At 38.6% G+C, this 22616-nt stretch overlaps 1 protein-coding gene across 2 annotated transcripts in view; it reads left to right on the forward strand.

The window, feature by feature from the left end:
• The window catches only part of GPC6 (glypican 6), a 1023293-nt gene that overhangs the window by 919017 nt on the left and 81660 nt on the right, over window positions 1-22616 (forward strand). The window contains exons 6-7 of one of the 2 annotated variants that reach the window (XM_023621717.2): window positions 16151-16294; window positions 20386-20415. In XM_023621717.2, coding sequence (XP_023477485.1) covers window positions 16151-16294; window positions 20386-20415 — 174 coding nt within the window. The remainder of the gene's footprint in view (window positions 1-16150; window positions 16295-20385; window positions 20416-22616) is intronic. The other variant, XM_023621718.2, reaches the window with a different exon arrangement.

A 22616-nucleotide genomic window follows, 5' to 3' on the forward strand; every position in this document is an offset into this window, starting at 1 on the left:
AAAAGGAAAGTGTGTCTGGTGGTTTTGGCATAAGGAAAGGGGGATGGAGTGAGTTCAGGAAGAGGGACAGGGAAGAGAGAAGCCAGGCTCTGCAGGAAAGAGGAGTGGGGGCAGGCTCTGATTTGGACACGGGTATTGAGGAAGGACCAAAGCCAGCCTTTAATATAGTGGTGAATTAAAAGCTGTTTGGAATTTGGATAAATTTAGCAGGAAACACCAACAGGATTTGCTGATGGAATGGATATGTTCTGAAAGAAGTTTTATTTCACCAAGAGAATGGAATTTAGAAATACATAGTTTTATTTTCCATATAAGCCACATCCATGAAATTATGCATGAACTGAAGTCTGAAACCTACATGCTAGCTATGAACTGGAAGGTTGAATATTTCCTTTTTCAAAGGAACCCTCAGTCACTGTTGATAAACAGTCTCATCAAATTTGAAGTTCTGGATTTCCAGACTTTGCATGACCAGAGACATCATTAACTTTCTGATAGGTGAGCTTCAGGTGAGGCCAGAAGCTAGTTCCTAATGAGGTGGGGCGGACATCCTGAGAGTTGTAAAGCTTACAAATTAAAATGACTTTTTACTCTAGGATATGATTGACAACTTCTTGGAAGATCGTTTACCTTATTACAGCAGTTACTGAGAGAAGTCATTCCCAGAGCCTCTTTCAGAAGAGCAACAGGATTTATAACTGCCAACTCCTATTTGTTGAGTGCTTCCGGCCAGGGGCTGTGTGTGCCTTACATAGTTTATATTATGTAATATTTATAACAATGCTTATGATGAGATAGATCTTGCCCCTTGTTTTCCAGATAAGGAAACTAAGGCTTAGAAAAGTTAAGTAACTTACAAAGGCCTCAAGGTACATGAGAAGTACCTAGGGGAGTGTCTGATTCCAGAGCCTTGCTAGTTACTGCATTGCAATGATGTGGGTGCTGGCAAAGCCATTCTCACACAGGGGCGGGGTTCAGTAACTACCTGCTGAATAGATCAAGTGTTAAGAGAAAGTTCAATAGACTTCAGAAAAACCTGCATGAGAACATAAGGAAACAGAGGTGGCAAAGCTAGGAAGACTCCAGCTGTCTGTCTTTCTGTCTGATTCCTTTTACAACTATACCCCGTCCTTGCCACCATGCTAAATTCTAATGAAATTTTTCTCTCACCTAGCCTCATCATTCATTGCTCCCAACCCTTCCCAGAGTTTTAATAGCACAAAATAAGTCTACTTCTTCCTTCTTCTGTCTGAAGGCAAAAGATGAAGACATCACAGTTTGAGATACGAAATTTCCCTCCTCTCATCCTGCAGCCCTTACCACATCTGTAGGAGGGAACAGCTATTCTTTTCTACCTAATGGTTGAGATCCTGAATTAGTGGGATTTACAGGCTAATGAAAAGATCTATATTCACCATGTATGTTCATGCTCCAATCTCATATTAGATCTGTTTTTATAGGTATTGTCAGATCCTTTTTCCTCTCCTATTTAGCCCACAGCTAAGCTGCTGAGGGGTATATTGACATTCCTTCAAAAAATACTTTAGCTATACAAAGTTGTATAATTAAATTACAATATTTTGGTAATAACATTAAGGCATTCATTTCTGACTTTTGATTTGTATATACTTTGTACAATACTATATAATTATTGTATATAGTATATATTGTTTGTTGTTAGTGCTGTCAGGTCAATTCTGACTCCTAGCAACCCTGTGCACAGCAGAGCAGAACCCTGTGAGGTCTTTTTGCACCATGCTCTCACCTTCCAGCACTGTATCAGACAATGCTCTGCTGCTATTTGTGGGGTTTTCTTGGCCAATTTTTTCAGAAGTGGGTGGCCAGGTCCTTCTTCCTAGTCTATCTTATTCTGGAAACTCCACTAGAATCTGTCCCCCAGGGTGACCCTGCTGGTATTTGAAATACTGGTGGTATAGCTTTTGGCATCATAGCAACATGCAGCCACCATAGTATGACATCCAACAGACAGGTGGTGGGGTGTATGTGTTGTATGTACTATATATATAATATTATTTATTTATATATATTTTTAAGACTGGAGACAATAGCATATTAAAACTTTTCTTGGTTCCATTTTGGACAAATGACCACTGAGTAACAACAACAATCATCTTGGCTACCACTGAGCACCTACCGTACTCATTTAACAAATGCCCTATCACGTACCTGGCATGAAGAACACAGTAGAGGACAAAACAGGTTCTCTGCCCTCATGTCAATCTCTTTCTTGATGCCTTATATACTTATTTCAATCCTCATTGCAATCTTGTAAAGCATACATTCCCTCATTTATAGGTAGAGAATGTTGAATTTAGAGAGATTTAGTAACTTGTCTGAGGTCACGCAACTAACAAGTGGCAGAACTGGGATTGCAGCCAAGAACTGTCTGATCCAAAGAAAAAGATTTTCCCAGCACGCTACTGTTCCCTCAGTATGTATCTTCCCACCAAGACCAGACATACTGCAACATTGGAGGAGCCAGCCATCTAAGGGAAAATGTTACCTGAAATATGCTACTGATGATGACTGTTTCTGATCAGTAGGTAAGCCTACTGATGAGAAACACAAGTTGTTAGTTCTTCAAGCCCCAATTAAGCTATTACATTCACCAACTTCACAATCTTCATCAAAGACAGGAAACACCATCATTATTCCACCACTTCTGTTACCCACCCAAATCAAAGGAGTTCAGAACTTTGCAGGTTTGTGAAATGAAGAACAAAACTGACTGAAGCTCTGCCTGTGAATTTCAGACGTGTTGATAATCTCCTGCCTATCCTTTCAGGGAAGATGAAACTGATCTCACTGGATATAATTTAACTATATTGGGAATAATTTCAAACCTAATCCAGGAAAAGATTGGTTTGTCAGATAATAGTCTAAATTAAAAAGGAAGACCTATTAGATTCGAATTGAAACCATCCATTCAATTAATACTTATTACAGGCGAGGGTAGAAGCCATTATGGAAGAACGGGATGGCCTTTAGGTACTTAATTTTCTCCAGACAATTCTCAATTCTTTCTGAACCTATAGCTCAAATGAAGGTTAAAAAAAAAGAAAAAACCTAAGAGAGTAGAAAAGAGAATATAATAATTTCCACCTCTAGCTGGTGGGTCTTAGTTTCCTCATCTGTAAACTGAGGAGTTGATCTAAATGTGCCCTTTCCAGCTATATCAGTGCATAGTTTTATGAACTTTATCTCTTTGCTAACGATTAGGTTTCTTTTTCTAGCATCCAGATATTTTCTTTTCTCTGGCTCTTTTTTCCTTCAAAACACTTAGGTATAAATAATATCTTGGGAATTCACATGGAGAAAATATCTTCTTTCAGATATAAGAACACTGTTTAGAATTTAATTCAAATACACAAATTTTTATTCCAATAGTGTTTATCTTTCCTTTCTTTGAGCTCCTATATTACACGTGCTCTTATCATGGAAGTAAAAATATTATTCTTTGTGTTATGGTTATTTGTGCACTTAACTTCTCCTTCCTGAGATTATAAATTATTTGAGGACAGAGGCTGCATCTTACTCATTCTTACATCCTAACATCTTGTTTTACACATGGAAGAAGCAGTAGATTTTGCTGAGTTGAATTTTGGAACATGAAAGTATAATACCACAGAGATTTCAGCAATAAGGAATAGAAAATACTTTAAAATGTACTTGAAGATGGTCTTGAACTCTTTAAAGTAGCATAAAGGCTACAAGATCAGATTTTGACATCAGACTGACCTGGGATCTGGTTTTTACTTGTTGGGTGACTTGGGGTAAATTATTTATCTGTCTAAACTCAACTAACTCACATTGGAAAGTAGAATACTAGTAGCACCTACTCATAAGGTTGTTTGAGAGTAAAATGATAAAATCTGTGTAAAATGCTTAGCATGGAATATGTCAAAGCAAAACCACTCACAAAAGTTAAGTGTTTTAGTTGTTACTGTTGAAAATGTCTACGTTGTGTACATTCTAAAGAACAGCGACTCTATGGTTTTGCCTCATCCATGATGGTCTGTGAACTTATCTTTGGCGTTAAGTTCAGAAAGCAGGTTTGATATACACACTCCTGCATTTAAATCCACTCATGCATGGTGTTATTTTCAATGGCAGAGAATCACCTCTAAAAGGACACATGTTTCTGCATGACCTATGACATGGCAAGGCACTGAATAAATGTCTAATGAACAGAAGAAAGCAGGCTCGAGGGATGGAGACGATGTTAGCATCCCGACTCCGGTCTGTGCCTGTTGGTCCACCAATGCCAGCATAGGAAAGGGTTTTAGAGGAATTTCAGTTGCCTCTGCCTAATATCACATTATTCTTACCCTAAGGGAATAACTGACCTGCTCCATTGACAAGTAGTTCAGTCCCTTCTGCCTGATCTCTGAGAAAAAAGCAAATGGCCATACTACTTATAAAGCTTTAGTTTCTATTTCTATCTCTTTAGTTTTGTTTTTAAAAGAGGAGAACAAGTTCTCTGGGCCAGCCCTGGTGGCCCAGTGGTTATGTTCAGTGCACTCTGCTTCAGCAGCAGGGGTTCCATTCCCAGGCGCAGATCCACACCACTTGTCTGTTAGTGGCCATGCTCTGGCAGCAGCTCACATAGAAAAAGAAGAAGATTGGTAACAGATGTCAGGTCAAGCAAATCTTCCTCAGCAAAAAAAAAAAAAGAAAAAAAGAAAAGAGTAACTTCTCAATGATTTCTAGATTCAGAATATTTTCTCTGGTTAGTCAAATTTGACAGTTCATATCCTGCCCATCAACTCTCACTTATAATATTCCACTAAGAAACAGTGACCTTGAAACATCTTGTATTCTTTGATTTCTTCATGTCAATACAGAAAACCAGGATCTGTTCCATTCCTGTTTGTAACATCACTGGATAACAGAGCAGATTTTTCAGATGCTAGATACTGGGTGAAAAAAACTCCACCGTTTTTTATAAAGTAAAATGAAAGTGTGAGAAAAATGCTTATGAAGCATTTGTAGGAAATGCATCCAAGGCAAACATTCTTTCCATGTAAAAGTGATAAAAAAAATTCTTTTTCTTCTTTTGATGATAAAGGGGAACTCCAGATTATCTCTAACCTTTGGCTATTTATCTTAAGATTTTCTTTTACTTTAACTTCAGCACAAAAGATGAGAAGATTAAGAAATCTACTCAAGAATAGGTGATTGAGAGGCTGGCCCAATAGCATGGTGGTCAGGTTCGGCATGCTTCCCTTCGGCAGCCCAGGGTTTGTGGGTTCAGATCCCAGGTGTGGACCTATGCACTGCTCATCAAGCCATGCTGTGGCGGTGACACACATACAAAATAGAGGAAGATTGGCACAGATGTTAGCTCAGGCACAATCTTCGTTGAGCAAAAAGAGGAAGATTGGCAACTCAAAAAAACAGAATAGGTGATTGAAACTCAATTCAGTTTTTAACATTCAGTGTGTTCTTAGAAACAGAGAAAGATACTCTTAATCTCCTGAAAGTCTTCCAACTTCCTCCTGCCTTAAAGAGGAGAACAGCTTCCCTAGAACCATGCCTAGGTTCTGGGTTATTGCGATAGAGGGATTTCTGTGGCCTCTGCTCTATCTTCAAATTCACAACTATCCCCAGCTCTTAACACATCCCTTTGACTCAGGCACATGGGATCTGGTTTGATTCTGAGAGTCATAGAGTCAGCCAGCCTATATTTAAACATGTGAAGGAGCTACCTCTATGTGTTTATAGCAACTTGTCCTGCCAGAAATTTTTGAATTATATATGGCTTTCTGTAGAGCTTTTTCTCCTAATGCATTTTGTGCATCTCTTGCATTTCACCTCCTTATTATCCCAGACTACATATTAATTATCAGCCAAATAGCTTAGAAGCCTGTAAAGTGAAAATCTGTAGCTTCTTTATGAATACATGTAATCTGTTAGCTAGACAAAATGTTTTTAAGACATGGGGTTTGTGGTGGTGGGTCACAAAAAGAATTCTTGTGCAGAAAATTTGGACCTTCTCACACGCAATTTTCTGAGTTTGCTATAGCGACAGTAGGAATTTTCATCCCAAGTCTCTCCTAGCCCAGATTATTCTCCTGATCACACCTGTTTCTCCAACTGTCTGCTACACACCTCCACCTGCCACCTCAAACACACCTGTCCAAAACTGAGCTCATCATCCTCCCACAAACCGTTCCCGCCCCCAGGGCTCTCTAGCCCAGAGAAAGCCTCCTCTACGGCTCTTTTGTCCTAGAGAAGCCCAGCTGACTCCTTGACTTTCCCTTCTTCGCCCTCACAGTCAATCCATAATGAAACCTATTAAACAGTCATTCTAAATATCAGTTGAATCTATCGTCAGTGACTCCCCTAATTCTATCATTCCACACATGGGTTATAGCCTCCTAATTAATTCCCTGCCTTTGGTTTTGCCACACTCCAATCCGTTCTCCACACTGCAGCCAGAGGGATTGCTGAAAATGCTCATATGCTCACATGACTCCCCTGCTTAATTTCTTTCCATGGTTTCCAGTTGCCAACAGAATAAAGCCCAGATGTGGCCCTGCACGATGTGGTCCTCCCACTCCAGGCTCACCACTCATCACTCTCCCTACCTTAAATTATTAAAGCAAATATTTATTCAGCATCGATTGTCTGCTGAGCACCATACTGGATGCTGTGGAGGTAGTATAGTGAATAAGACCAACAGAGCCTGAGTTTGAACAGAAGTTTTAGTCTAGGAGGTAAAAGAATCTCTATATGTACCAGACATGCAAAATAGCCTTGGCTCTGTTGCTCAGAAGAACCGTTCTCTATCATCTCCATGCTTTTGCATACATTGCTCCCTCATGCTGGAACATTCTATCCTCTCTATCCCCCATCTCAAATACACACCATTTGCCAGGCATACTCCACCTATTGCTTCACTTCTCAGGCAAGATTCAGTGCTATACTGAAGATTCAGTGGTATGCATTAAAAAATGTTTGCACAACCTGTGCAGAAAACATGCTGGCACGCAGGTTTGTAGTGTTTACCAATTTCTGTGGTACAAATACTCCCACCATGGTGATTTCAAGCTACCAATATGATGTCACTGAACACAGAGTAGCACATCATGATATAATATCTCCCCCTTACAGATATGATTGGTGTAAAGAACCACAAGAGCATACATAATAGTAAAATAGTTAGGAAGTCTCGAGTTTTGAGTGTATGTGACCTTGGTTTTCAATGTACTTTATATAATTTTAAGTTTATACAATTTAACTTTTAATAATCACTATGTTGAATGATTGGCTCATAAAATTCCTGAAAATGTAACAGGTGGTCTCATGAGCCAGTAAAAGCCAGTGCCAGCACACTGCTGCTCTTCCGAGAAGCTTTCTCTGACTTTCCAAACTGGTTAGCTGCCCTCGTGGGTGCTCCCACCACACTTAGTGCGTTCTAATGTAATTGCCTGATTTCTCATCAGAACCCTCATGAGGGCAGGGACGGGCCTAGTTGGCATATCCCAGCACCCATGTCTTGCCATAGTGGCTCAACAAATACTTATCGAATGGTGAGTTGAAAGAACGACACAGAGCCAGGCTGATGAAATTTACATGTTTATGTAAATTCTGCAAAGAGATCTTAAAGAATTGCTTTCAATCTTATAAACAAAGAGCATATGAAAGAATCATTTAACCAGGCCGGGAGAGTTAAGGTTTCTTTCTCTCCATGCTTAAAATATGCTTTGTTCAGTTCCTTGTAACTCCTCCCTACTCACCACTTGGGAGAAAATATCAAGATGTTCTGCTGTTTAAGGAAAACAAACCCTTCAAGGAAAAAAATCATTTTCTTAAGCAAATGGAAAGAATTTGCTTTTAATGAACAAATGATTTTAAGAAGTATGCAACACATCTGACAGATATTCTGGAACCAAGCTGCATAAGCATCAGGAGTAAATTTTTAAAACCTTAAAACTGACACGGTAGCTGGCTTTCAAAAATTGAAGCCAATGAAAAGCAGCCAAAACTGAAACTGATGACTTGACTTGATTCAGTATAACCCAGAATTCTCTTCACAGAATCCTGAACCTATCCAGGGACTTAGAGTTTGCCAGAGAGCTTGGCCAAAGGACCATTGTAATCAATCTTTAAGGAAAGAAAAGCATGAATCAGGGAGCAAAGAAAAAGAGGAAGAGACTGAGAGAGGAAGTGAGAGAGAGAGGGAAGGAGGAGAAGATGAGAGAAGAGGAGAGATTGTTCTGAGACATAAGGATGAAAATCTGTTTCCTTAAAAAAGCAATCCATAAAGAAAACTAGCATACTGATTAAAGTTAAAAAAAAATAAAAATACCTTGATATTTAAACTGTTTGCATAATGAGTATAATAATTTCATATTTTAAAAAAAGTCATTACTAAAACATTTTGAGTTTATATTCAAGAAAATACTTCTTAGGATATTAGCAGAATGCTGTTAGGAACCGGAAAAAAAATGTGCCAAATGAGGCTCTAGGTGCTAGTTTAATCTTGTATCACACTGATAATGTGGCTCTTTTTTGCTACTACTTCAGCGAGGTATATATTTTTTAATACTTTAACTTATTCACATCTACTTACTAATGATCTGTGGCCCTCCTCCTGCGCACCCATGTCGGTGTTCACATTTCACTTCCGCTTTGAGAAAGGGCCCCAGGTTTGTGCTGAATGGAGGCAATTAGGGACAGGGATATGCTCCAAGCCTAGCAAGTGCAGGCACTGCTGCTTACCGTGCGACAGGGTGGGACTGTCAGGAAGGGAGTCTGTAAAACGCCCAAGTGGCTTCTCCTTTGCTACAAGAAAACAGCCAAAGCCCGAGATGTGAGCCCTGTTATCTTCGGAACCCATGGCTCTTAGAGCTCACCCACCGACATCAGGGATCCAAGCCTGACCATTTTATACATAAAGTCCTCTGCTCTCTAGTTGTCTTATCAAGCGTAGTGAGCAGCTGCTATCAAATGATCAAGAAATAGGATTTTTTGGCTCTAGTTATCAGTTTAAACAAAGTTGTTGATCTGGTTTTGCTTGAAGTTGGCACAGTAAATGGAGTAAGGGAAATATCAAGTGATATTTTTATGTGGACGCATGATTCATTGTGTTTTCTGAAGCCTGAGGAAGAAGTGTTAAATTTTGATTTTCAAGAGATAATCAATTTTTTGAGATAAAGTATATAAAACACATAGCACAGTGAATGTCTGGCCCATCATAGATACTCAATAAGTGTTAGTTCTCTTTCCTATCTTTTCTTTCTCATTACAGAACTCTAGAAGGCTAATTGCCTTCAATAAATGTTTGCAAAAGGAAAATTATAACTAAAAATTTCATTTATTCATAATCCTTTATTCCCGACTTTAAAAAGAAAATACCATGTGCTAGGAACTCTTATAGATTCTGGGATACAGTGACAAACAAAATGTGTAAGATCCTATTCTTCATAAAGCTTAAATCACTCATGTATCACTCTGCATAATCCATATGTTACTGGTTATTGTGCTATTTAATTACAGATTACTTCAGTTAAAGTAATAATACATCTTTGTACCTCATTTGTTCAGTGTGTTTTCTAAGCATCATATCATTTTATCTTCACAAATGAGAACTGGGGAGAATGAGAACATTTTACCCCAAGGTCAAACAAGCATAAGGAGAAAGACAGAAGCAAGTACTCCAAGCTTTCATACTCTTATTCATGACCTTTTTTTTTTTGTCTTTTTTTTGGGTGAGGAAGATCGGCCCTGAGCTAACATCTATGCTCTATTTTGTATGTGGGATGCCACCATGTCATGGCTTGATGAGTGGTTCATAGCTCCACACTTGGGATCTGAACCTATGAACCCCAGGCCACTGAAGCAGAGCTCGCAACTTAACCACTATGCCACTGTGCCAGCCCCATTCATGACCTTTCTATTAGACCACAGCTGTCTCTCCTGAAAACAATGGCTCTACTTGGACAAAATATGTGTAGAGCCAGTACAGATATGATAGCTTGTTTCCTTGGGAACAAATAGAATAAATTTGAGTTCCCCAAGTGGTCGTCTAACAAATAGTTCATTCATTAACACTGTAATATAAATTAGAATCTAATAAGTAAATAAAACATTAGTTACTCTCAAAACACCAAGTCCAGTTAAATCTAGGTAGCATTAACTGCTACCTATGTTAATATAAAGGTTAGAGTTCTGTTTGCAAATTTCAAAATGATATGTGAGAATAGCAACATCTTTCCACTATATTAAGAATGCACTGAGGAGTGATGTGGATCGAGGCTGCCCCAGGGAGAGAAGCCTAAGGTGTCCTGGCCCACATGCCAATCTATATGACCCGATTTACGTCTAAAGTTATACGACCACACAGTAACCGGACCCCACCCACACTGATACCATTTTAATGACTTTTTACATGATCTTTCCTTTGTCTAGTAAAAATAAGTCACATACCCACACCTTCTAAATTTAGCACTACCCTCAACACATTGCAGCTCTTCACTGGCCATGGGTCCTGTCCCCATGCTTACACCTCTTCACTGCCCACGGGTCCTGTCCCCATGCTGTTCTCTGAATAAAGGGGCACTACTACCAGACCTTGAGAGTCCAAGAAATCTTTCTTTAGACTGCTCAGCTCACCGAGCCCATATCAAGGAGAAACTGAGAAGATGGAATTTTTTTAAAAAAACAGGAGCTGAGACAGGTTGGATCTGTAGTCCTTGCTTCTCATGTGGTCAGTAATGACTTTTGTGAATGTATAACCAACCTGCAGAAGATAAAGAGAAAATGAGATATAGGTATAAAGCTACGGGTGCCTCAGAGAAAGTGCACACCATATTGTTTTATTCTAAGGGAAATAGGTTAAGATGCTGTGATGTTCTTAAAGGAAAAATACGTGTATTTAGAAACCTAAACACAGCACTCAAACCCGATATCACCCACCTCCCTCTCTTTCTTGCCCCTCTGGCATGATAAAATGTCTCTTCTTTCTGCACTTTCTATCTTTAATGTCAGCGTCTTTAATGTCAGAATGCCAACATACTCCTGAGACATTATCTTAGTAAGCCTCTTAAGAGAGAGGATTCATGAGCCAGATATCTTCCTGAAATCCACAGGTTTTGCAAGTCAGCTAGGTGGGAAGGATAAGTCTTTGTACATCTGTAGCATCTGTCTACACTGGGACTTCCAAATACTTTTCTGAATTATCTAATTATCCCTTTCAACATCCCTTGGAGAGAGGCAGGCAGGAGGTAATACCGATTCTATTTCTTCAAGGAGTAGAGCTAATGATTTGCTCCACAATGAGGTGGCTTAGCCTGCAACGATATCCTCTGGAAACTTCTGTTCTGTTGTAAAGAGAAGACTTTTACTGCCTGAAAATGGTATTTCTTCTCTCGAATTAAAAGTAGTGAAGGGTGGAATGGCTTCACAAATACCTGTAAGTAAGTGCTACTGAATGTGCTATGTCTCCTCTTGGCCAGGTAGAGCTGCCTTACAGTGTATCCCCAGGGTGTGTTCCCTGGAACTCCGGTCTTGTGAGAATGCCCTGGGGAACCCATGGCCAAATAATTTAAGGAAACATTACAAATTCCTTCCTCCCTTTTGACGAGTCAGAACACACGTTAGCATGACGAAGCCCTGCTAAGATTCCTCATTTAACCTTGACGCAGGGAAATCTGTTGCTTATGTAACAGCTGTTAATAGCCCTGGAAATAATATTTTGTGGAAAACACTTAAGAAACATTAGCACAGACAGTTTTTCCCCTCAAATCTTCTTACTCAGAAAACAAAACTTCTAGAAAGACAATCATAGAATGACATAATTAGCTAATTATTATCAAGCTCTGACTTTTCCAGACACTGGTTTCTGTTTCTCTGCCTTATATATTGCATTTGATCGTCAGAGCCTTTCTGTGTGGTGAATAATATTATCATTTCCATTTGACGGAGGAAGAAACTAAGGTTCAGGGAGGACCCTCTGAATGTTGGCATGGCACTGGGCTGTCCTCAGCACCATCTGCCACCTAGCTACATACTTGCCCTTGGTAAGAGCAACCACTTTCAGGGGATTAAATACCAACTCAGGCTAATGATCCAAATCTACATCTCCAGCGCTGACCACTCCTCAGAGGAGGACCTCGACCTGCTGACTCTCATTGAACCTAAGGCGCTTCTCCCTATATTATTCCTTGTCAGTTTCTTTCCTTATTCAAAATTTAAAATAAAATTGGGGTACCCAGACCACCAGGAAAAAGGCTCATTGGTCCTTTATAGTAATGTAACCCTGGGCCTTGTGAGCCACAGAACTTTGTCTATCTATATTGCTGCTATAGCAAACTCAGAAAATTGTCTGAGATGGTCCAAATGTCCTGCACAAGAATCCCTTTTGTCACTCACCCTAGGAACCCTGTGTTTTAAAAATATTTTGTCTAGCTAACAGATTGCATGTATTAAAGCTGAAATTATTAATTTTCACTCTGTAAGTCATCCAAGTTACGTGACAGATGTATGTTGTTTAAGATATGTTCTCTGCATGAGAAGCACACAAGGGTTTTTAATCATTTCCAAGCAAAGACAGGGTGAGTTGATGCTCCGTTCGCCTTTGCAACTGTTCCCTTCAGGTTGTAAAATTCTGAAAAACAGCTCTTGATCCCTAGGCTGGGCGCTTCCACACTAAAGGGTCTCTTTTATGACAGTTCCCTTTTTCTAAGGGTATAGTAGAATCTGTGTTGAAAGACCTTCAAGATTCAGATCTTGACATACTGTGGCAGATTTTTGTGTAGGTCTCCACCTTAAGATGGGTTTAGGTGTTGTTTCCATAATAATTAGAAGTCAGTGTTTTCTTCCATTTGGACCTTACACCCAGCAATTTCTGCACCGAAGCCATCTTCAAAATCCAAACCTGATATAAATAACAGAAACCTACTAAGCTATATTAACTTACCTATGTTCTGTTATTATAATTAACACTCTCCAAGAAAAATTTTTCAAATCAAACAAGTGGTAAGGTTTTCTGTTATGATGAAAGATCTCCCCTAAGGCACTAGTATTCTTTCAGGGCATTTCTTGTTCCTTTGATTAAACTTAAACAAGTGAGTCAGAATTTTCCCAAAAGGTGAATTAAGATCTGTTAACTCTTTCGGTGCCCAGCTTCAAGAAATCTCAGCAAGGCCATTAGTATTGTTTTGCCTTAGGCTTTATACTTTATAAAAGTCAGCTGAAGCAACCTAAAAGAGCACACTCAACAGAACCCTGGAGCCTTGGAAATGTTAATGCCCTCCATCAGCAATGACCTTGCCACTGGGAAGTGATTTAGGCACTTGGGAGAGGAGAGCCCACTATCTTTATCACACTGGCTTACCCCATCAACTTCAGAAATTGTGTGAGAGAAGAATAATCGATAGTGTGTTAAGACCAAGCCTGAAGAATGCCAAGACAAAGTGCGCCTGCTTGCAAAATGCTGAGTTGGAGGAGAACTTTTGAATACAACGAAAGAGAGCTTAGCTGTAGTGGTAAAACCAAATGAATCATGTCTCAAGATTGAATTTGTCATTGAGAATGGCACTCAAGAGCCCTCTGCATACTTCAGTGGAATCCCATAATATGCCTGATGAAAAATGCTTGTTTTAGAGTTAAACAACAGCATCACAAGCAAAACTGGCAGGCATACATTCTAAACATACACACACAAGTTAAGAGTTAGCTGACATTAATAGTCCCAAAAAGTTTACTGAAAAATGTAGCTAGTAGTAGAAATAGAAGAAACATAAAGTTAAACTTCATCAAACTTCCTGAAAATGTGACTACATTTCCTGTAATTCTAGTAAAGGGATTATTGCTGGAGATTCAGCAGAGAGTAGGAAGCTTCTAAAAACAGCAAAGGAAGTGTCCCTGCACCACTCTGAGTGAAATCACTGAGGAAAAGACTGGCAGCTCGGTCCCTAAGATCATTACAGTAAAATGTTTGATTTCCCATGGCAACCCTAATTGTGACATGAACAGTTGTCAACAACAAAATTAGAGAAAATTGTCATTATATGGATTTCATCCACATTTGCTTGTCCTAGTTCCATACCATGACTCAAGAGAGTGTTTTCAAAGAATTCTTCCAGTAGAGGTTTTCATTATTCAAAGGGAAGTCACTCAAGTTATTTGGCCTCGTATACTATACATGAAATATATTTGTCACAATAATAAGAATCCCAAACGGATGTTTATTGAACGTCAAATTCAAGTACATGAAAGTGTCTGGGACACAATTCATTTAATCCTGAAATCATCCTACGAAGTAACAATTACAATGCCTATTTTTTTTTTTTTTAAAGATTTTTTTTTTTTTTTCCTTTTTCTCCCCAAAGCCCCCCAGTACATAGTTGTGTATTCTTCGTTGTGGGTCCTTCTAGTTGTGGCATGTGGGACGCTGCCTCAGCGTGGTCTGATGAGCAGTGCCATGTCCGCGCCCAGGATTCGAACCAACGAAACACTGGGCCGCCTGCAGCGGAGCGCGCGAACTTAACCACTCGGCCACGGGGCCAGCCCCTACAATGCCTATTTTTAACACAGTCAATTCTCATTATTTATGGTAGTTTTGTTCCATAAAGTCACTGCAAACATGGAATTAGCAAATACTGACCCATTACTCCTGCAGGAAATACGAGATTATGCACCTACAGGGTTCTAGTCACATTTTCATCAACCAACCAATACATAACCTTGTTTTATGTGTGTTTCTCCTTAAAGACACCTTATTTAATATATATTGTTGATTCATCAACATTGACCTCATGGCCAAGGGTGCTATAACTCACGCCTGAACAAAGTTTATCTAACACACATATTGTCTCCACACAGCACATCACAGCCTTCTTGCACTTAGAAACACGAGACAGCGCTTCAGCAGTGAGCTTGGGGGCCATTTTAAACAGGGAAATTGCCAAGTAAAAACACAAAAATGTGAAAAACATGGCACTAAATGGGCCACAAAAAGGACACTTGTTTTTAGCATAAGAGCTGAAACAAGAAAGCAGAGCATCACCCTGTTGGACTTCAGTTAGAAAAATGCACATAGGGCAACTCAAAATGTTGCCACTCTTCTCATGTCTGCAGAAGTGCATGAGCATTGATTTGGGAGTGTAGGGGAGGAGGACATTTCCTCTCCCCAAATGGGGGTTCGTCTGGCCAGAGAACGAATTAAATTCACATGAGACAGAATAGCAAGAGAAAATTAAACAAAGCTTTATGAGGAACCATGGCCCGGGGCCTTTCTTCCCGAAGGAAGAAAGGGCACCGAAGAAGTGGGGTACACATAGTGGTTATATACCCCCAAATGGGGAGTTTCACATGTGATTGAAATGTCCCTCCCACAATAGTCACAAGATTGCCCCGTCAGCACAGGGCTCCATGGACACAGCAGGTAGTGGTCTGCTATCTCAGTGGGCATAGCAGGAGGCAAGTCGATTGTCTGGAGCTGGCCATTCACAGGTGAGCGCAGCAATCAGTTCCTAGCCTAAGGAAAGATGCTTAATCCTTAAGAAATGCCAGCGTTGGGAGGGGGAGGGAAGTTAGTTACAGGAGGTTACCAGACTAGCACAATAAAATGCAGATTTTAAGTCCTTGCCTTTGGTATTGATTAAGAGTTTTTAGAGAGAAGGTCATCTCCTTTCTTCTTCCTGGTGCAGAGAGGGAGGCACATTTACAGATAGAGATTTACCTTACAAATGTAAATGTGTCCTAACAAAGGGCAAGTTCCACTCCTCAGAGCCTCCTTCCCTGTCCCAGTTTATCAAAAGCAATCAGCCTCAAATAATCCTGATGCCAAAGAGACGTATCTTGGGGTGGCCAATTCCAGATCCCCACAGGAGTTATAAATTAATTTTAGTAAGTAGGCAAATTCACAAATACAGAGTCCCTGAATAATGAAGATTGACTGTATATGTTGAAAATAAGAGTTAGGGCATATAGTCACTCCATACCTAATTCTTTCTGTTATATAAGTAGTTGTATTTGTTTAAATTTAGAGATTAGAGTTTATTAGAGGTAAAAATCCCTTGAAAAAAATGTGAAAGCCATTTCACTTCACACTTCTGTGTCATAATCTTAGGAAGAAACTCATTGTATAACTTTCTTAACCTTTCAATGGTTCCTCCAGGTCTTTCAGGGATGTGGCCAACCCAAGCCTGCGCCAGCCCTCAGATCTGCCCGCTCAGCTCCTGAAAATTTTAATACTCGGTTCAGGCCTTACAATCCTGAGGAAAGACCAACTACTGCTGCAGGCACAAGCTTGGACCGGCTGGTGAGTTCTCTCGGACTGATGACCACTGTGGGTACTTTCTGTTACCAAGGTTATTCTTCAGAAGACATGATGGGATTCTGAAAAAATTGGTTGTAAAAGTCATCTCATTCTTATATCTGCTCCTGGTCTTAATGAGAATATTGGAAAGTAATGAGATCTTCTTTTTAGTTCACGAATTAGATTATTTAAGAAGTCTTACCACTATTAATCCACTCATGCAATGGCCAAATTTTCAACTTCATATTTCTTCTGAAATATTAATTTGAAGATTAAGTTACTATATCTTCCAGAGATATAATTACAATAGCACGTTATTCTTAGTCATCTGCTTCAGTTATTTATTCAATTATGATAGTGTACTTTTCTTATGACTTCTACTTATATGTAAAGTTTTCTGTTTGAAAGACCTTGCCAAGAGACCCTAAATCAATGTTACTACCATTTTTTTTCTTTTTTGTGTCTTTAAAAAATTGGAATCCTTAGAAATAGTCATTCTTTGATCCATTTAAATGTGTGTCAGGGGACTGAATGATATCTATCATCAAACCAATTTAGTGGAAGAATACAACCATAAACACAGTAAACACAATTTTTAATATTTCAAAATCACATTTTGCTATAAAAAATGAGAAGCTCATAATTTCAAAGAAATACTGCCTGATTATTTTCAATGTAATTTATGGTACTATAAACAATTTATATACCTATAATTGTTAGTGCTGTTAATGTTTCTTTGCCAATTATCTTGATGTAAAATTAACAGATAAAAACCTTAAGGTCATCAAACAGTTGAACTGTATCTGAGTGTCTCATATAAACTCAGACCTCAAGGGTTTCTAGTTATGAAAATACTTTTGTTAGTCATTGTTATAAATCACTTTATCATTTTAGTTAATATCCTCCTACAGTGTAAAACTCATAAGATTGAATTGGTTGAGTTTGGCCTCAAAGTGAGGACTTCAGCATTTCTCTCTATAAAAATCAAATGCACTTACAACATAAAGACCTATCCACAAAGTGTCAAAGTAAAGGGATGAGTGGAGTTGTTAACAGCTAAATTATGTTATAAATTTGTTGCTGTTTATTAGCAAATAAAACCCCCTCTTCAGTGTAGGTCTTGAAAAAGGAATCATCTGGGTAATTGCTTCAACCTACTTTACTTGGTTATATCTATTCTCTAGTCACAGTTTCAGGAAAAGTTTTAAATTAGTCACCTTTTTTCTTTTAAACAACCAATTAGACTCTGCCAAACTATTAGCCAGATGTTTTAAAGAGATGATGGTTTTCATTAGATTCCCTTGTTTGGGTTTTCACTTTACAAATTCCTTTGTATGTCACGATCCTTTGAACTAGAGCACAAATGGTGAGTATGGGTTTGATCTCTCTTTTTATTTTTTATTTTTTCCATTTTAGTTAGCTCTAAATTTGTTATTGGAACAATTCAGGCTTTTCAGAATTTTCATAAACTTTCATTTAAGAACTGGGGCACAATGTAAGATGGATAAGTTCTGGAGATCTGCTGTGCAATATTGTGACTATAGATAACAACACTGTATTATACACTTAAAAAACTGTTGAGGGTAGACCTTATGTTAAGTGTTCTTAGCACAATAAAATTAAATATAAAAACAAGTGGGGTGCAATATGCACTTAGTTAAAATTGCATTGAATTTGAGCAATATAATGATACTGTGACTACTAATTAATTTTTTTCCGTTTGGAACAGAAGCACAGTTTTCTCCCCAGGAGAGATACACACAGACTCAAACAGGAGAAGTCGCATAAGAAAAATATTTTTTTCAAGACAGTAGTATTTACACAATGTAGCACAACCTAAATAGAGCATCAACACTTTGAGAATTTCACATGTTTAAAATCTGATAAATATGAAAATTGGAATTTGAAACTTTTATAAAGAAATTTCACTGAGGATCTTCAAAATGCCCCAAATATAAAGATCTTAAAGAGTCTTGGCAAATAGCAAACTGATTCAGGATCTTCTATTTTATGCACCTCCCCCAAAAATACATTTAATCAATTTTTTCTGGAAAGAATTAGTCATAGTTAATCACATGATCATGAGTAAAACCAAGGACCAGAGGCAGTGGATAAGGGTCAGATTCAGTGCATAGGAATTTAAATCAATAAGCCGATTTTATTCTAAAATGTTCTCTGACTATTTGTAATACTTACATCCTCATAGTTGTGGCTTCAGTCTCTGAAAGGGAGAATAGCGGTTTTACTAATTTTCTTTTGAATTAAATTGTGATTCTTTCCCAAATTGTAAGAATTAGTAATTTGTAATTCACAGTCTGCCATAAATCTACCTGGAGCTACTTTCCCAGCTCCTAAGAGCAAGGGTCTGTTTCCACATCAAAAGGATCCATACAAGGTTATTCTTGAGGACACAAGCTAGGCCAGAAGCTAATATCAGAATCTCTGTTTGTGGCTGTTGCTCCCCTAAGACAGTCTTCTCTTTGACGGTTCAGCATAGTTCTGAATAGTGGAAAGGTAGAGCAGTTACGTTGGCCAGACTGTGCTGTGCAACAGTCAGGCAAATCATCTTCAAGATGCATCACTGGTGAACTCTGATGGGTCTGTCATACATTAGAGCCTATTTTGACTGTTTATAAATAAGTCTCATGTTACCTACTCCTGTTTTAATTTTCCCCTCAAAAGATTTATAAGAAGCATTTGTCCCAGAAAAGCATTTGTCCCAAAAGACTTCCCTTAATCTTTCTAAGCTTTTCAGCAGAGAAAAATGCTTCAAAGGACAGCATCAAAAAAATATCCCAATCACCCCACCTTTACCATGGGAAAATAACGATAAAGCTCTTAGAGAGTTGCTTCTTACCATCGTTTGAAATCAGTACCTGTGCTATTAACTTTGGGATCTGTTGGTAAATGTTCTTATATCAGTTATGGTAAAGCTATTTTTTATGTGAACTGGTAGTTAACGGGGTTTGTTTTAGAGATAAAGCTCCTAACCCCAAGCTGGGTAAAGTGCTGCTAAAAGTCATATAAAATAATTGAAAACAAAACAAAACTCTCTCTTAAAAATATATCAATTCCATCATTTAACCTCTGTTATATTTAGAAGGAACTTATAAATTATTTTATATCACTAGGGAACATTTCCATTGGTTTCTCTAAAGTTACATGGGCATAAAAAGCAGTTTAGATAATCAGTAACTTTCAGACATGCTACCCTAAAGTTATTTTTATTATCCAGTAATGAATGAATACATTTGTATAAATTCAGCTGCTGATGGAAAGCTGGCTCATAAAAGAATATCGCAGTCTTTACTGCCAGCAGGGTGATTTGTTGAAGATACAAACACCATCAACTAATTTGGTTAACACACTCTTCCCACCATTATATGTCTCTTTCCTGTTACCAATACTCACCCCAGCAGCCCTCTGTCCCAGCCAACTGTTACTGAGTGTTAATTAAATAGGCCAGAGGTGATTATTTGCAAGAGATTGATCTCTTCCTTTTTTCTTAAATGTATACTCCATGAATTTTCTTAAATATCTCATGTAAAACTGACTTTTTAAAGAAAATTCTTCTAGAACTTCACTGGAAGAACAGAGGGTTAAAATAAATCAACATACAATAGCTCGGTTTTTAAGGCCTGAGCACACAGAGGTATTTCAGATTATCTTCTGTGAAGGCAATTCATTGTACAGCTCAGGAAATTAGAACACAACATGCCGTACAGCTCCTGGACACATTTGGGCAGGAAGGTTCTGTATTTACTCCAGCTCATTTAGAAGAGCAAAAGTGTACTTTAAATTGTGGGTCTTAGAGGAGTATATTTTATAAAAGTAAATTTTTAAAAAAAGTCCAGACTTGGAAGTTAATTCATCAAGTTGGTGATGAGTTAGACCAATGAATCTCCAGTAAGTATTCAACATTTTACTGTGTGCAGACTTCTCATGTGGTCCACTGGTCTTTCTGAGGGAGTTTGGAGCGGGGGTGGGTGGAATGCCAGCCTATAAAGCTGAACATTATACCTGTGCTGTGCTGTTATGTATAGAATAATCTCTCTTTCTTTTTCCTTTAAATTTGTTTTCCTCTTGCTTCCCAGAGGATTGTGTGGAGGACAATGCAACATAGTGTAAGCTTTGGTCTTATTCTTTCTTTCATCCCCATTTGTCTTTGTACGATCATTCTGGAGAGTTACTCAGAAATTCCACCTCCACTTCCCCTTTCCAAATTGTCTAGAGAGCGAATTGAACACTGCGCATGACCAAGGGGTTTAATAACTTCCTCTCTGCTTGGTGTTTATGGTTAACAAACATTTTGGTATTCTTTTCCAATGGCAAGATTTTCAATGTAAGCTTGGTGTAAGACTAGTTCATTTGGTGGCTGATTTAAATTCTATCCCAATATTCAGGCTATGTGTAGTCTGCCTGAAAAACTAGCTCTTTCTCGATAGAATATATTGGCTTTTTTCTTCTTGTGCTGAGCAAATAATTACCTAGCTAATAATAACAAACCAACATCAGCTTTCATGCATAAGGAGCTAATTTTTCCATTAGCTGGGGCATACAGAATTTAGGGGGTCAAGAAATAGTTTGTGGTATAGGTTATTTACTCTTTTTTTTTTTTCTACTTGAATTTACTGATGTCTTTTAGAGCGTTTAGGGAGGGAGCAATGGATGTTTTTTGTTACAAAGCGGTTTGTACTGGGGCCGAGGACAAGAATGCCCAGGTTCTCTTATTTGACTTTATAATGAGATATTTAAGTTATCTAATCTGGTTTTCATAATGCCATTCTATGCTGGTAATACACTTAATAAAGACCTAAACCCTCCCAGCATTGTTGATCCAGGACAGATGACTGTCACCTGATGGGCACATATTTATTCATATAGCACACCTATGACATCATGGTGCTAACATGTCTGCCTGGCCTTAAATTCAAGCAGTGTCAACACTATGCCTAAAATTCCTCCTTTGAAATTCAGTTTTTTAAAAGGAAATTGCCCCCCATTGGTATCACCATTCGTCCTTCCAGCTCTCTGAGCCCAGGGCAGTTTGGATAAGGGAAGAAAGTTAAGAGGTAAATCTGAAACAAGAATAATCTGGAAGGGAATACAGATAGCTTAAGGTCTCCTGATGTTAAATAGGAAATGAGAGAAGAAAACATCATGGGTCAACAAGTCAGGGTCCTATTAGTTTGGTCCGTTTGACAAAACTAGAGCAGAGAGTATGTGCCTGCCCTCCCCTACTCATTCTCTTGATATCTCCAACTTTTCCAGCAGTTGGGCCAGTCCAATCTCCTTATCATACTGTTATCATGACCCTTGTAGTTTCCTCCAGGATGAGTGACTTCCTTGAATATATTGGAAGGAATATAAATCATAATATCATCCCCCCGCTCCACTAGGTCTGCGGACTTCCCTCCTTGCCTGTTAACAATCTTCTCTAACTAGGCCAAAAAAGATCAGATGTCTATTATTGGATATGATTTTTTCCAAAAATACAATGCAACTTCTGAAATCCATTGGTGACAAATATATTAATATTTTTTACATGTAGATTTAAGTTCTTATAAAATATCATCAAGATATGCACTTTATTTTATTGTTCTAAAACAAAATGGACAAAGCAACTCACAGTCTGGCATCATTTCCTGCCTGGTGATTAATACCAGTTTCAGAGTACAATGCTGGTCATAAAAATGTTCTTCCATGCCTCTTTGGGCCCATTTTGGTGTGATTTAGGAAGTCTTGGTTGTGAGGATTCGAGAAACTGTCTGTTGTTGGTTTTAAATTGCCATGGCATTTCATTGTCACCTCAAAGGATTCTGCATCCGGCTAAATCCGCTATTTTGCATTTCAAAAGGATGTCAGGCTGTGTTTAAGAAACTGCTTTATTATCTAGAGCCTTAGCCACTGTCTTTAGGTGAAACTGATATTTCCCACCTTCCACCTCGACACAGACACAGACACACACCCCCTCAGTCTTTGCTTGGCCCAGAACAGGCAAAAGTAAAATTTCAATAACAACAGTCAACCAGATTCTCCACTTTAATTAGTTTTCTAAAGATAAATGGGTCAAGGCCAGATTGGCTTTCAGCCTCCACTGCAGCTGAATAAATTATGTTCCATTCACCCCAGCAAACAAACAGCTACTGCTCAATCCACTTCAGATTGTGAACTGCCCAGTCTTGCCTGAACCTCCTTTATCTATTTGCTGCAAAACCCCACTGAAACAACCCGGTTTCATTTTCAGTGAACCCTGGGTGATAACAGCAGCAAAATACAGCAAGCTTTCAAAGCAGGGAGAAAATACAAAACATTAAAACCAAAC

The sequence above is a fragment of the Equus caballus genome, chromosome 17 (genome assembly GCF_041296265.1).
Source record: "Equus caballus isolate H_3958 breed thoroughbred chromosome 17, TB-T2T, whole genome shotgun sequence".
Classification (NCBI taxonomy): Eukaryota; Metazoa; Chordata; class Mammalia; order Perissodactyla; family Equidae; genus Equus; species Equus caballus.